The 13752-nt window shown below is 46.1% G+C and overlaps 1 protein-coding gene across 1 annotated transcript; it reads right to left on the reverse strand.

The window, feature by feature from the left end:
• Positions 1-192: 192 nt before the first annotated feature.
• LOC308155925 (SH2B adapter protein 2-like) lies at positions 193-10574 on the reverse strand (the record flags this gene model as incomplete). The annotated part of the gene is made up of 8 exons (XM_080529290.1): positions 193-518; positions 1488-1665; positions 2451-2647; positions 3440-3583; positions 4176-4264; positions 4565-4656; positions 9228-9329; positions 10038-10574. The coding sequence occupies 8 exons, from the start codon at positions 10572-10574 to the stop codon at positions 193-195; spliced, it is 1665 nt and encodes a 554-aa protein (XP_080385416.1).
• Positions 10575-13752: the final 3178 nt, after the last annotated feature.

The following is a 13752-nucleotide window of genomic DNA, read 5'->3' on the forward strand; positions in this document are numbered from 1 at the left end:
TGGAAAACCCCTCAACAGATGTGACAGTCCTGATACTGGTGAGGCCGAAATCGGAGGACAGGCTCATTATAATGCATGGAACGGAACCAGGAAAGGTATCGAAACCATTCTTTATTCTGTACCATGCATTACAATGAGCCTGTCCTCCGATGTCCTCATCATGTCCTGACAGATAGCATGACATCCTGTGCCTCAATAGAGAGAATACTGGTTCTCCACAGCTCTTGTCCTCTGCGTCCCATCACTCTCCTGCAGTTCATCTACAGAGCCACCAGATGGTGGCAGCAAATGCTCAGTGCTGCCGCTGCGACTCCTGAGACCACCTCCACCACCTCTGCTCTCCAGCCTGGGGAAGGGAGGAGGGCCTCGGGGGAGAGCAGGGGAGCCCAGTGGGACCAGAGAGTCATCAGACGGGCCGACCGGCTGCGACGCCCCAGGGAAGACTTGTGCTGATTGGTGGAGGCCGTTCCGACAGGCAGGCTCTCGGGTGGGGGCGGGCAGGCGAGACACGCTGAGCTCTGCAAAGGAAACCCCAAGAGATTTGAAAGAGTTAAAAAAAAAAATATAATACTCGTCATCGATCTAACTTGGAACTAAGTTATTGACTACGCAGAGCAGAATCAAGTCATTGCAGTTGCAATTCATCATGTAGCAAACTGCCTTCCCCTAATCCCTTGGAAAAGCTTTGAGGATGTTTCAGTTGAAATCAAAGGAGGGGGACGACCAAATGCCTTGGGAGTGAAAGAGGTGGGCATTAAGAGGGGTGACACAGTGGAGTGAGACCAGTGGAGACAACAAGAGCAGCAGAGAGAAAAGGGCTCTGAGGAACGGAGGAAAACCCACAGGACGAGAGAGAACTGGGGATTAGGAAAACAAAGTCCCCCCCTCTCCTCTCCAACCTGATCCTCTACTTCCTTACACTTGTCAATGTGATTACACGTCAAGTCAGTGGTTTTTAAAGTCTATTCGAAAAGACTCCTTTGTTAGCAGGAGGTGCTGCTTGAATACAGACTTTGAAAAAACCTCCATCCTGGACAACCCCTTTGATGATGCAGCTAAAAAGCTGGTGTAAACAATGTTCAATCTAGGATAGGAGAGGTCAGGGGGGTATTTCATCCACGTCGCTAAAGGAAAATCCAGGGTTATCAAAAAATCTGCCTGGATTTTCCTTTAGCGACATTGATGGAATTCCCCCCAGGTATGGGTCAACTATTGTGAGACGGGAGGTGGTTTCAGTCAACTAACATGAACTGTATAGTTCACTTTTACAAAACAACTGAGAGGTTGTTGACGGACAATCGGAAACTGCAACACAAACTCTAGACTCGACATGACACACCGTACCAAAAACACCCGATAAGAGATCGACCGCCAAGTCAGATCGAGACGGGTCGATAACCGAGTCAGATCAAGACGGGCATTCAATAACTCAAGTCAGATCGAGACAGGATGTCCAACACGCTCCACTACTACTTCCTGTGTTGTACCTGGCCGGCTGCGCTGGGTCTGGGTCTGGACGTAGCAGCGCAGGGTGAGGTGGGCTGTGCCTCGTGACTCCAGGGGGATGGGGTGGCAGTGGAAGTGCTGTAGCATGTCCGGAACGCTCTGGAACCACAGGTGGTGAACGTGACACTGGCCCAGGGAGTCCACAGACAGACGCAGGTGCTGCACCACAGGGAACACACCACACACACACCACACACACCATGCACGCACGCAGGCACGCACGCACACACACACACACCAAGCTGTGTTGTTAGTTGACTAGCGAGTGTGTCATTGATTTTCAAGGACGCTGAAATGTGTTTAAATGTTTTTGAAATAAAAGTCGGAACGTTAAATCGGCTGCCGACTTGCGGCCCAATTGGCCAGACCGTGTCACATATGGGTCGACGTGTGTGGGGTATGACAAACCTTGACACAGACAGGAAACCTCCAACCCCCCCCCCCCCCCCTCTAAACTTGCCAGGACATAATCTGGTGGCCTGCCAAATGCTGCAACAGAGAAAGCAGCACTGACTGAATGGGGCAGCAGGCCAATGGGTTAAAAACACTGTCTGGTTGGGGAGCAGGCTTCCTCGTTAACATGCCTGGACCAGGGGGTAAAGTGGAGGCCATCCGCTCTGGTCCTGGAGAGCTATTGTGTGTGTAGGCTTTAAATATCACAGTGTGCCTGAGTCAATGCCTCATCTGACAAACAAGCTGAGTCACACAGGCTGGAATGACAACATTCAGGAGTTATCTTTCCACGACCAGGGGGGTATTCCATCAACGTCGGTAAAGGAAAAATCCAGACATATTTGGACCCCGCCCGGGTTAGTGACTATCTGAATTCAGTCTATATAGAATATTAATATTGAGGAATGGGAGAACCGTTTTTGTGTTTGTGTTTATGTTGTTGTTGTTGTTGTTGTTTTTCGACAGCCTTCATCATTGGCCTGGAAGCGTACCTTGGCTTTGCCCTGGAAGTTGAAGGTGAGGACGTATTCTCCTAGCCGCGTCTCGCTCTGGCGAATCACAAAGAGCCCGTGGCTCCGGGCTCCGCCCACCAACACCTGCTGCGCGGCCCGCACCCGGGACAGCGTACCGTGGAACCACGGGTAACAGGTCAGAGAGGTGTCCGTCTCGGGGAGCACCGGTCCTTCCCCTTCAAATGAGAGAGAGAAGAGCACATCAACCTCCTAGACACCTTCAACCCATCACCTCATTCTTTGGATTCTAACTGCATCCAATGGACCCAAACATAAGATCTCCTGTGCATACTATTCGGTTGTTAAGTCGTGACGTGTTTCCGGGTCCAAAGTTGGCTGAGGCGCTCTCTTCGAAATGCCTCAGTAATAATAATAATTCATTATATTTATGTAGCGCTTTTCCGAGGCTCAAAGACCCTGACAATATGGGGAAAACGGGAAAGTGCTGTGTCCCTTGTTGTATGAATAGATCCCAGTCTAAAAAACTTGAACTGTCATTCTACCGCTGTAGTACACTGGAACTCTGGTGCGGGGAATTTCTGGTTTGGACCCGGAAATTGCTAAATATCACGTTTGACGTCAGACGTAACAACCGAATACCACCAATCGTATTCCTTAAAGGCACAAGCCATTGGGTGCTAGAATCCTCAAGTCCCTTCACATTATGTCCCATCGTTTGCGTTCATGTGAACCTCAACAAGTTAGCTCGCCTAATCTCCTCCTGAGATGTCTGTAATCTGTGTTGGGTCCCATTTCCTTTTTTATTGACTTATCTTCCAGGAGTCCACAGTTGAGTTTGGCCTTTTTCAAACAGCGTACCTGATTCTCTACAAAAAAGTACTACAGCTGAAAACACTGTCAGATGTCCAGGATTCACAGTACATTTCCTTCTGATTATTCCACTCTTGTTCAACTCTTTGGCGTCTTAGAACCACAACATGATGGTTGTGCTGTTGCGGAGAGCGTGCCGTTACCTGGTCTGTTGGTCTCCAGCGATTGGAGGAAGTGCTCTAGAGGGACGTGTGCCGGGTGAACAGGGGAGGCCAGGGCCCGACAGCGGATCCCCGAGGGTCCACACGGGCCGGTGCGGCGCTGAGGGGTCCTGTATACACCTGTGGGGTCACGAGGAGGACACGGAGGGTGAGGTCCATTACCACTGTATCACGTTCCGGGCGCAGTCAGACACTTGTATCATCTATATAGATCCCCAATGATTAAGTAGAATGTATTTTCTAGTTTTAATTCAGGAATGAAACTAAGAAATACTAAATCGTTAGCCTCATAGCATAATTGCCTATGTCATGCTTCACCTGTGGTCAGCCGAGCCAACTTTGGATATAGTGTCAAAAATGCCTATGTCAAAGAGATGACTTGGGCAGATAGTGATTTTGGAATATAACAAGCATGATGGAATAGGCAATAGGCAACAAGGCTGATGTCATAGAGGCAATAATGCACAGTGAATCAGCAGTGTTAGGAGAGTAGAGTTAGGCAGATATCTCAATTTGGCCAAAATATGACTTTTTATGCAATTATGCTATGAGGCTAACGATATGATACTCCTATCAGACTTTGTTCATGGTAAGATCTTGAAATTCCAGTTATTTCCCGAATTGACTTGAAAAGAAAAAAAAGAAATTGGGCCTTGAGAAAAAAAAAAAAAAAAAGAGTAGATGATCAGGTTTGAGGAGGGAAAGGACTCACTTTGAGAAGTGAGCTCACAGCTGCAGGTGGACACAGAGGGCAGCTGGCCGTGGGGGCACGAGGTCAGCTCAATGTCATCTCCACTGTCCCTGTCACACAGACACAAACACAGTATTGACAAGGTACGAGATGAATCTGGTCTGGGTGTATAGTCTGAACTATTGTTCTAATTTTAATTTTTAATTTAATTAATAATAATTTTAATTTGTTCTCTATCCTGCTCTATCTATCTGCACTGATCAGGGAATTTGGTTTTTGCTTGTTTGGGCAATTCTGTTCTCTATTGATGTATCCAAATAGTCTCAAAAAGCAACGTGTTGTATGCCTGGGTGGTGTGTGTCTTTACCCAGGGTCAGTGTGTTGTGTGCCTGGGTGGTGTGTGTCTTTACCCAGGGTCAATGCAGTCCTGAATGTCAGCCACCCACGAGTGCTTCTGAAGAGAGTCCAGCGTCTCCAGAATGTATTCCTCTCCGTTCTCCACCTTTGGCACAAGCATGAAATTAAACAAAGGGCAGAAGTGGTTTGGGGTGGTCCAGTGGTCTAGCACCACGGCCTACAGTGCACACATAATATGCCCATGTCGGCATGGGTTTGAATCCGGCCCATGACATACCCCTTTTTCCACACAATCTCTATCCTATAAAACAGAAAAATACGAGAGTATACCACATTCCAAAAAATAACCTTTAAAAAAAAAAAAGTGTGATACCACAACAGCGCTATTTTCACAAGTAAGAAGCGGTTATGGATACAAAAGCACCAAATTCCTCTTCAAAAAGTATGACAGACTCACATAGCCAATTGGTTGGCCGACAGCATGAACTAAGTTAAGCATCAGAGGTGTATGAAGGTGAGAGGTTCACTGAATAACAACAACAATTAAGATCGCTTTGCAGCATCCAGTACTAAATGTACTGTATCTATGAACCTAAGATAATTAATTACGCAATCCAAAATGGATTGACGTATGAGGGACCATAAGAAACTTCAGATTTCACCTACAGTACAAAGATGACAAGCTTGTCTGTGGTTTACAATGGAAACCATCTTCAGTGCAACATCAGACTATTTTAGTCTCCACCTCTATGTTTGTCAACCGACACAATCACCCTAATAACGTCTAGCGATCTTGCATCCGCAACACCTCTGTGTACAATGGATCCAAAAACATATTTCCATTGCAGCTATTCACATGAAATTTAGACCAGACATTGGTATTAACTCAATAAAACTACACAGCTAAAGAAATATTGTAACATTCCAATCCATAAAAAAGCAATGTGCAATAAAGTGGAATTGACACAGGAGAAAAGCACTAAACCAGCTTATGCCACTAATGAGTTATCATACCTCTGCTCGAATCAGCTGGGTTAGTGCATTTTGGTGGGTAAGTACTTTCACTCTTTGAAAAAGGGTTTTCCACCTCCGAATGCAAGTAAACAAATAATTTGTCACCAAGCTTTCCTGCATGAAAGATCTCATGATGGGTAGAGGTAAAGAGCTCTCCCAAGACCTTCGCAACAATATTGTTGAGCAGCATAGTAATGGCACTGCTTACCAATGGGTTTCTCAACTCCTAAATGTTCCTATAAGTACCATTGGGGCCATTATCCGCAAATGAGTTCACTCGACTATCAACCGGTCATGCACAGGAGCTCCTCGCAAGATTTCCGACCTGGCAGAAAGTTTGTCACAAGATTAGCTCAAGGACCACTTGAGCAGAGCTCCAATCATAGTCAAGTATAAGGGGGGGGGGGAATAGTTCAGCAGCGTGTGTGGAGGGGGGGATTATTTATCAAAGAGATAAACAAGCTGTTCTGGAGCCTGCTACTACGGGTCCTCAGGATCCTGTGAGTCCAGGAGTCCTGAGACTTCCTGATTCTCTTAGACGGTAGATAGATAGATCTTTTTATTTAGTCAGGACAGTGCACATTAATGAACAGTCACTTATACAGAGTATGGTGACAGTAAATATGCCGGATTTAGCTGAGCTAATTTGCATCCGTAGTCCTCATGAAAAAAAATAAAAAAATAATGGACAACATCACAATGGAATACAATAGGACATAAAACAATGGGTATGTGACCATAGACATACATGGGACATACATTGGTGCAGTAGAAAATAAAGTGCACAGGTTAAAAGTACGAAATTAGACAGAAAATAAGGTGCGATGGTACTGAGGGAAAGGTAGCTGGACAGTCTGTAGTGCAACAAGGGGAGGCCCAGAGATAGTTATGAGTGGGGCATGGTCCCTATTTCAGAGAGAGTTATGAGTGGGGCATGGTCCCTATTTCAGACTACCAAAAGTAATGGGACAGATTCATATAATGTCCAAATTAAATACAATCATGTTTAGTATCTGGTTGACAATCCTTTGCATGCAATAACTGCCTGAAGTCTGCAACGCATTGACCCCACCACACGTATCTTCTCTGGTGATTCTCTGCCAGGCCTGTATGCAGCCATCTTCACTTGTTTGTTTTAGATCAAATCTTATCATCAGGAAATGAAATACATGTTAAATTAGATTGGCTTGGCCAGTCAAGAAATCTTCACTTTTCGGCCCTGAAAAACTCCAGTCAAAAACTAGTTGCTATGGCAGTATGTTTTGGGTCATTATCTTATTTTATTTTATTTTTTCAGATTTTATCCCTTTTTCACCCAATTTGGTATCCAATTGAACCCAACCTAGCATCCAATTATCCCCTGCCTATTGCGTAGGATCCGCCGTACGACCCCGTAGGACAGGGGTCGGCAATTAAGTTTGGCCTCGGGCCCCAAAAAATGTTGCCACTAGATGGCGGGCCCGAGCATAATCAAAGGCTAATTTAAGTAATTGATTGTTAAAAAATGTGACACGTTCTAATGCTTTGACTTCTTCTAACCCTAACCCTTCTTCTTTCGAAAAATGTACACATCGCTAGTCAACTAACACAGCTTGTTTTGTGAGCCTGCTAACAATGTAAAGTAGTGTTATAGTTAACTAGTTAGCAGTCCAATCCATTGCGTTGCAGTATTTTGGCGTGACTAGCGAGTTTGTGTTGTGATTCTCAACAACGTTGAAACGTAGTTTCATCCTTTTCCATATTTTTTATGTGTGGACTGACGATGTAGCGCAGCCTAACTTATTCTAATAATTATTTAACATCGTTTTATTCTGATAATTAATCCCCCCTCCTCCCAGACAAGGTCACATTATTATTGGATTGGTTGTTTGCGTGCCGGGTGAAGTTAGCTAAACATTTAACCTGCTAGCTAGCAAGAGAAACATAATGTCACTCTCCAAAGGTCTAAAGGCGAAAGTTGACGGTGAAAACAGGGCAAACAGGAATGGACAGCGAACTATACGTTCATCCTACCTCGTTTCATCAATGCAAAGCCGTTATGAGACTCACATTTTACGTGCTCACAATGTTCCCTTTCTATACATGCGAGTCGTCCTTTTCGTCAATGAATGCGATAAAGACGCACGAGAGGAATCGATTGATGCATAAAAACCTTGAGAACTGCCTGCGGAGCAAATAGTGACCGATGGGAGAGATGCCACTTTTCACATTAAGTGAGTACCAAGCCTGTCGTTATTGTATTTAATAACCTAATTGTATTTTGTATATTTTGAATGAATGAATGGCTCATTGTAATTATTATCCCTAATACTATTAGTAATAGCGTGTTTGCTCTGTCGTTTCAGGAGCATAGTCTATGCACCACCATGATCAAGCGGATTCTGCGGGGGGGGGTTTGCGCCGATTTTGTTGTCAATGTTTTTCAGAAAATTAAACTGAATTTGCTTTGTTACTGTTCATATGTGTGTTGCAGTCACATATACGTACACATTACGTTAGAATGATTTACTGAGCTGGCGTTATTTTTTTCAAACCACACACAGCATGTCGGCTATTTCAGTACCACGCGTTGTCCACCTACTTATGATTCACTATGAGGAGTTCAGCGTCAGTGCGCTTCGGTGCACCCCGCTGCCTGATTGTCTGTCCCTCTGTCATTCACTCTCAACATGGATAAAAGTACAATAAGCATTATTCAGGTGGAGGTAGATTCTTTATTCGGACATTATAGGCGCTATATGTGGGACTGTCGGTCCGATATTGTAAAAGAAAAAAAAAGTGGATTCTCAAAATAATCTGCTGGGCCAAATATTATTGGTGATGGGCCAGCAATGGCCCACGGGCCGCCTATTGCCGACCCCTGCCGTAGGAGATCGCCAGGCAGACTAGCTGACTGGCTCCTCGAGCCCGACACCGTTATTCCGGCACCCAGGGGGCGGTGTTGCGCGACGGATCCTTGTCTGGAAATAGTCCTATACCGCCCTCGGGAGCGGCCGCTCAATATGCCGCTCCCTGTGTGCCCTGGCCATATCCGGGTCTGGCGAGACCGGGATTCGATCCCAGTCCCCGGTGGGCAGCTTGCACTAGTGGCTAGTGTTTAGACCGCTACGCCACCACGGGGCGTTAGATTATTATCTTAATGTATGATGAAGAGGCATCCAATGAATTTTGAGGCATTTGCTTGTACTGGAGCAGACAAGATGTTTCTGTCAACTTCAGAATACATTCTGCTGCTGTAATGTATAAAAACTGTTTTCATTTCTAAATGGTGAAACCAATATGTACACAAATACCCCCCAACGAGTGCAGTTCAAGTATGTGACAGTATTATTATTATTATTATTATTATTATTATTTTTACATTTTAGCCATTTAGCAGATGCTTTTATCCAAAGCGACTTACAATTAGAGATTACAGGGACAGTCTCCCTGGAGTAATTTAAGGCTCACTCAAGGGCTCACTAGTGGTGGTGTTCCCAGGGGGGATTTGAAGCATAACAGAGATCCACTTTCCCCCGTCTGAAGAACAAACGTCTTTCACCAATAAACACTGTGGTCAGTCGCTGTGAAACAGAACTATATATATACTGTATATCATAGTCATACATTACAAGATGTCAGTTTTCTTTTCCCCATGACATCATACTCAAACACTCAAGTATGACCTCATATCTGATCATGTATAAACAGCACGAGTCTGACCTTGAGAACAAAGGTGTTGTCTCTGTCAGGCATCTCCAGGGGTATGGTGGTCCTCACCTCCACCACGGCAGACAGCGGCACGCTCACTTTGGGCTTAGACGACTGGCTCAGAAAAACACAGAGAGAGAGAGATTCAACATGTTTATTTGTCACTCCGGTTATACAAGTACAATCATGTGAGATACTTTCGCTGGGGGGCTCCACCTAGGGTCCTTATAAACATTTAATAAATAACCTAGTGATAACATACAATATAATAACAAAATATAAGAGGCATAGGAAAATATATTAAAAAAGAGATAACCATTGAATTCTATACATTCATGGCAAGAAGATATTTTTTTGCATAATATACACTCAAGATATACTGTACATGTAGGAGATGCACAGGAGTTGGATAGCACTTGTGTGTATATATGTATGTGTGTGTGTGTGTGTGTGTGGTGTGCTTCTGTGTGTAGTGTGCGGGGGGGATGGTCGTGTCAGTGTGTGTGTGTGTGTGTGTGTGTGTGTGTGTGTGTGTGTGTGTGTGTGGTGTGCTTCTGTGTGTGGTATGCGGGGGGATGGTCGTGTCAGTGTGTGGGTGTTCTTCTCTGACACAGCACTGCGCTGCTCCTTTGATCCCAGCACTGACTTGATTCATCCAGAATAAACGTTACAAAAAACAACACTTAGCAAACCTGGCCTCCTCAACTACCCAAATACGACATGTTCTTTCGGAAGTGTGTAACACAGCCAACGTAACACATACGGCATTCTCTCAGGAATCCAGATCGATTTCGAGGCACAGGAAGTGACCTGGGAACTCACCTTGGGGGGCACGTAGAACTCCAGCAGGAAGCCGCCGCCGCCCTCCTCCTCCTCTGCGGCCCCTCCCCCCCCCCTCCTCCTCAGCAGCAGACGACACTTCTGCCACCGGGCTCCGCCACCGCCCACGCAAGGAGAATCGTCCGCTAGCATGTAGCGCAGCGCCCCCTCCCTCTGCACCTGGGCCGGGGCCCTGAGGCTGGCGGCCGAGTGCGGCCCCCGAGGCAGCCGGAGCAGGCGGGGGCTCCAGTGGGGGCTCCAGCGGCCTCCCGCCTCCCCGTTGAGCCTGCGGCGCGGCTCGGGGGACGCCCCTCCTCCCCCCCCGCGGCTCCTCTGGAGCATGTCCCGGACGCCGTCCACCACGCACAGGCTGACGTTGCGCAGGGAGAAGCCCTTCCTGAAGGTGGCGCCGGGGAGGCGCTCGGCGGAGACGTCCTCCGTGCTGCGTGACTGGCCCAGGGACAGCGTGGAGGAGGACAGGCCGCTGGGCTTGGGGGGGCAGTGGGCTCGCAGTCTGGGCTTCTCTGGGCTGCCTTCCATACGGACCAGAGAGTGTCTTGGTCGACGGTTCCGAATCAGATAGACACTGTCGGGTCGGGTGGGGTCTGAGGTAGGTTAATGGTGGAGGTAGACACTCTAGGTTAAGAGTCGTTCGAATAGAAGGCAGCAGATCCGGCAACGGCCCCCACCCCACCCACCCCCCCGCCCCCTCCAAAACCAGAGGCTATTCGTTGGACGTCCTTAGGGTTAGGCCTGGTCATCTACCTTGGCATAAAAGCACTCCCAATTATCCTGTGCACAGTGCAGAAAGAGAGAGGGTCCCTCAGGAGTTTTGCTCCTCACTCCGACTTCGTCCAGTTGGTCATTAGCGAGGCGGGCTCGGGGGAGCTGTGGACAGACAAAATCAAAACAACTCTGAGACACATATTGAACTGTATCAACACAGTATGGATGTATACGGTCGGTGTGCTGAAGCTATCGCCTTTTTTCTTGGTTAAGAGAACCTAATTCCTCACGGTACCAACCAAACAGATGTTATTTGCTTTTGGTTTCGTAGCTGCAGTGAATAACAGTAGAATCCTTTCTGTGGTTAATATCCCTTAACCACAAGCATAAGAGAGCAGAGGCATCTACAATTAACCCTTGCATCTACTATCTAACATGACAATGACCCTTAGATAACACACTATCTAACGTACACAATTACCTTTATCAAACTTGAACACTTTGTGTGCTGTCGGACCTACAATCCCAAGAGGAAGTGGAACACGACACAAGAGACTTGGCAATCAATACGTCCGTCCATCAATGAGCGCTGGTTAGGATATCGTGTTCAACGGACACGTCTGTTGGATCTGAGACGCTGCTATTTTGGAGTGAAGCAAACAGCGAGTTCAGTCCATCTTGTCTCGTAACCCCAGCGACCGTTCAGCCCCCCACGCATCGCTGCTCTTTCGCAAATGAGGAGAAAAATGTGCAGCATTCCAGTTTAATGATGCTTTGAATTAAGGAGGAAAATATACAATTAAAAAAAGATCAGGTTTCCAGAGAGAGGAAACCCAAGAGGAGGTGAAGGCCAGAGAAAGAAATCCCTCCTTAACACCGACGGTACCTTAGCATGTGCTAACTGATTGATTCTCGCAAATGAAAATGACCTTGGTGGTCCAGGTGGTCAAGAGGGAGGCCCACCACATCACTAATGGTTTGCTTAGCCCTCTTGTCTGCGGCTTTGAAGATAATGTACAAAATGTAACAGGCCTCAGATTAGAACTGAGGTTTGACTGGCCCTATTTCACGCTGTTATCACCTACAGCAGCAGAGAACAGTTAGGCTTTGAAATAGGCTCTCAAGCAGGAGAGAGACAGATATCTGCTAATCATAAAGATATCCATAAATATTGTTGTAAAAAAAAAAAAAAGGGGCCCAATTAACGTTATCAGACAGAGTGCGAGACAATCTAATTGGGCAGCTGCCTGGCTCACAGTGAATCAACGTCACTGATTGGATTTTTCTTTTTTTTATGCCGAGCGAAGGGAGATTTCTGTCTAATTATATTTTAATGGCTGTGCCTGTCATGACCAGTTGGTCATTCTTAAGAAACGGTGACAAATTAACGTGAAGCGGCCCTGTCACTATGGGGGATAGGAAATTACAACCCCCACTACCCCTCCCCTCCCCCCTCCACACCACCCCTCCCAAATCCACTGTTACTGCAAAATATGTCTATGCAGGCACTTTCATTGTCATCCTGACAGTAAAAAAGAAATCTGAGATAAAAAATGCATTGGACTGCACTGGATACTACGGATGTTTTTCAAGGACAAATGCCACTTTGAATATGAAGTGAAGCAGTCCTTTTACATTGGATGAAGTCCTAGATAGATGACATACAGCATGCTTACACACAGCCTGCTGCAGACCAGAGTGACTACGCTACACAACCCAGTTCAACACCACTTCCTTTCTCAACAGTCTGTCATTGGGCTTCATTCTACCACTGGCAGGTTGGATACTCCCCACATCTCTTCATTAGCTGAAACATCAAAGCCCCTGTACAGAGACACAAGTCTGTGTGTGTGTGTGTGTCAGTGAGAGTGTGTGTGTGTGTGTCAATGAGAGTGTGTGTGTGTGTGTGTGTGTGTCAGTGAGAGTGTCTGTGTGTGTGTGTGTGTGTGTGTGTGTGTGTGTGTGTGTGTCAGTGAGAGTGTGTGTGTGTGTGTGTCAGTGAGAGTGTGTGTGTGTGTGTGTGTGTGTGTGTGTGTGTGTGTGTGTGAGGGAGTAAACAAGAGAGCATGTGTGTATATGAGTGTGCCACATTGTCAAAGTGTGAATCTGTCATTAAGCCGTGCCTGAGGTATGAGCGGGTTTGATCCCTCCTAAGCTGGATCCTGCTGTTGAATAATGTATGAGCACGGTGTCGCTTTCCAGGAAATTCAAATGGGGCATGCAAAAAACATTATCTATTCACCTGATTTCACCTGCATAAAGATTCATCATCTGGTGAGCACAGTGCAATATGATCATTCCGGGGAAATTCTTTAACAAAATACAACATCTCAGACATAAATGATATAGTCATCAACCAAGGGCCAGGTAGCCTGCAGAAATACTAGAGTACTTTACTTCCCGGTTTATTATTCCACACTACTACTTTCACCAATCCAACTGTCTCCTATCCCAGGTGATTTCAGGGAAAGGGAGGAGGCACTTCAGACATGAATTCAAACATGGTCCTAGACTGTCCTCAAAAGGGCTTTCAAATCACAGAAATGTCTGGATTCAATGGAGGTGTTTGAAGTCATGTCACCAGTCTGATTGTGACAGATTGGCATGGACAGCTATAGACACGTGAGACTGTGAGTGAGAGGCTGAACGTCAGCTGTCAGCTCCTGAATGATCAGATACAAAAATACAACGGACGTCAATGGAGGGTAAATGAGCATGTTTCAAATGACCCAAATTCTCTGAAAAATACTAAATTAGGCTACTTCATTTAAAAGACGGAGATGATTTGGGCATGGCATTTCAAACATGTTCATTTTAGGGTCCATTGACCCTATAATTAGGATGCATTGTTTTTTTGATAAACATGTGGTTAGTGGTTAGTGACAGTGCCCAGATAAACAGAACCAGGATGTGGATTCAAGTCTTTCATTCTGGTCTGAAATGGGATGATGACACAAATGCACAATTCAGTGACAAAAAAACCTTCGGTAGC

Source organism: Nansenia antarctica (genome assembly GCF_963989245.1).
Source record: "Nansenia antarctica genome assembly, chromosome: 4".
NCBI lineage: Eukaryota > Metazoa > Chordata > Actinopteri > Argentiniformes > Microstomatidae > Nansenia > Nansenia antarctica.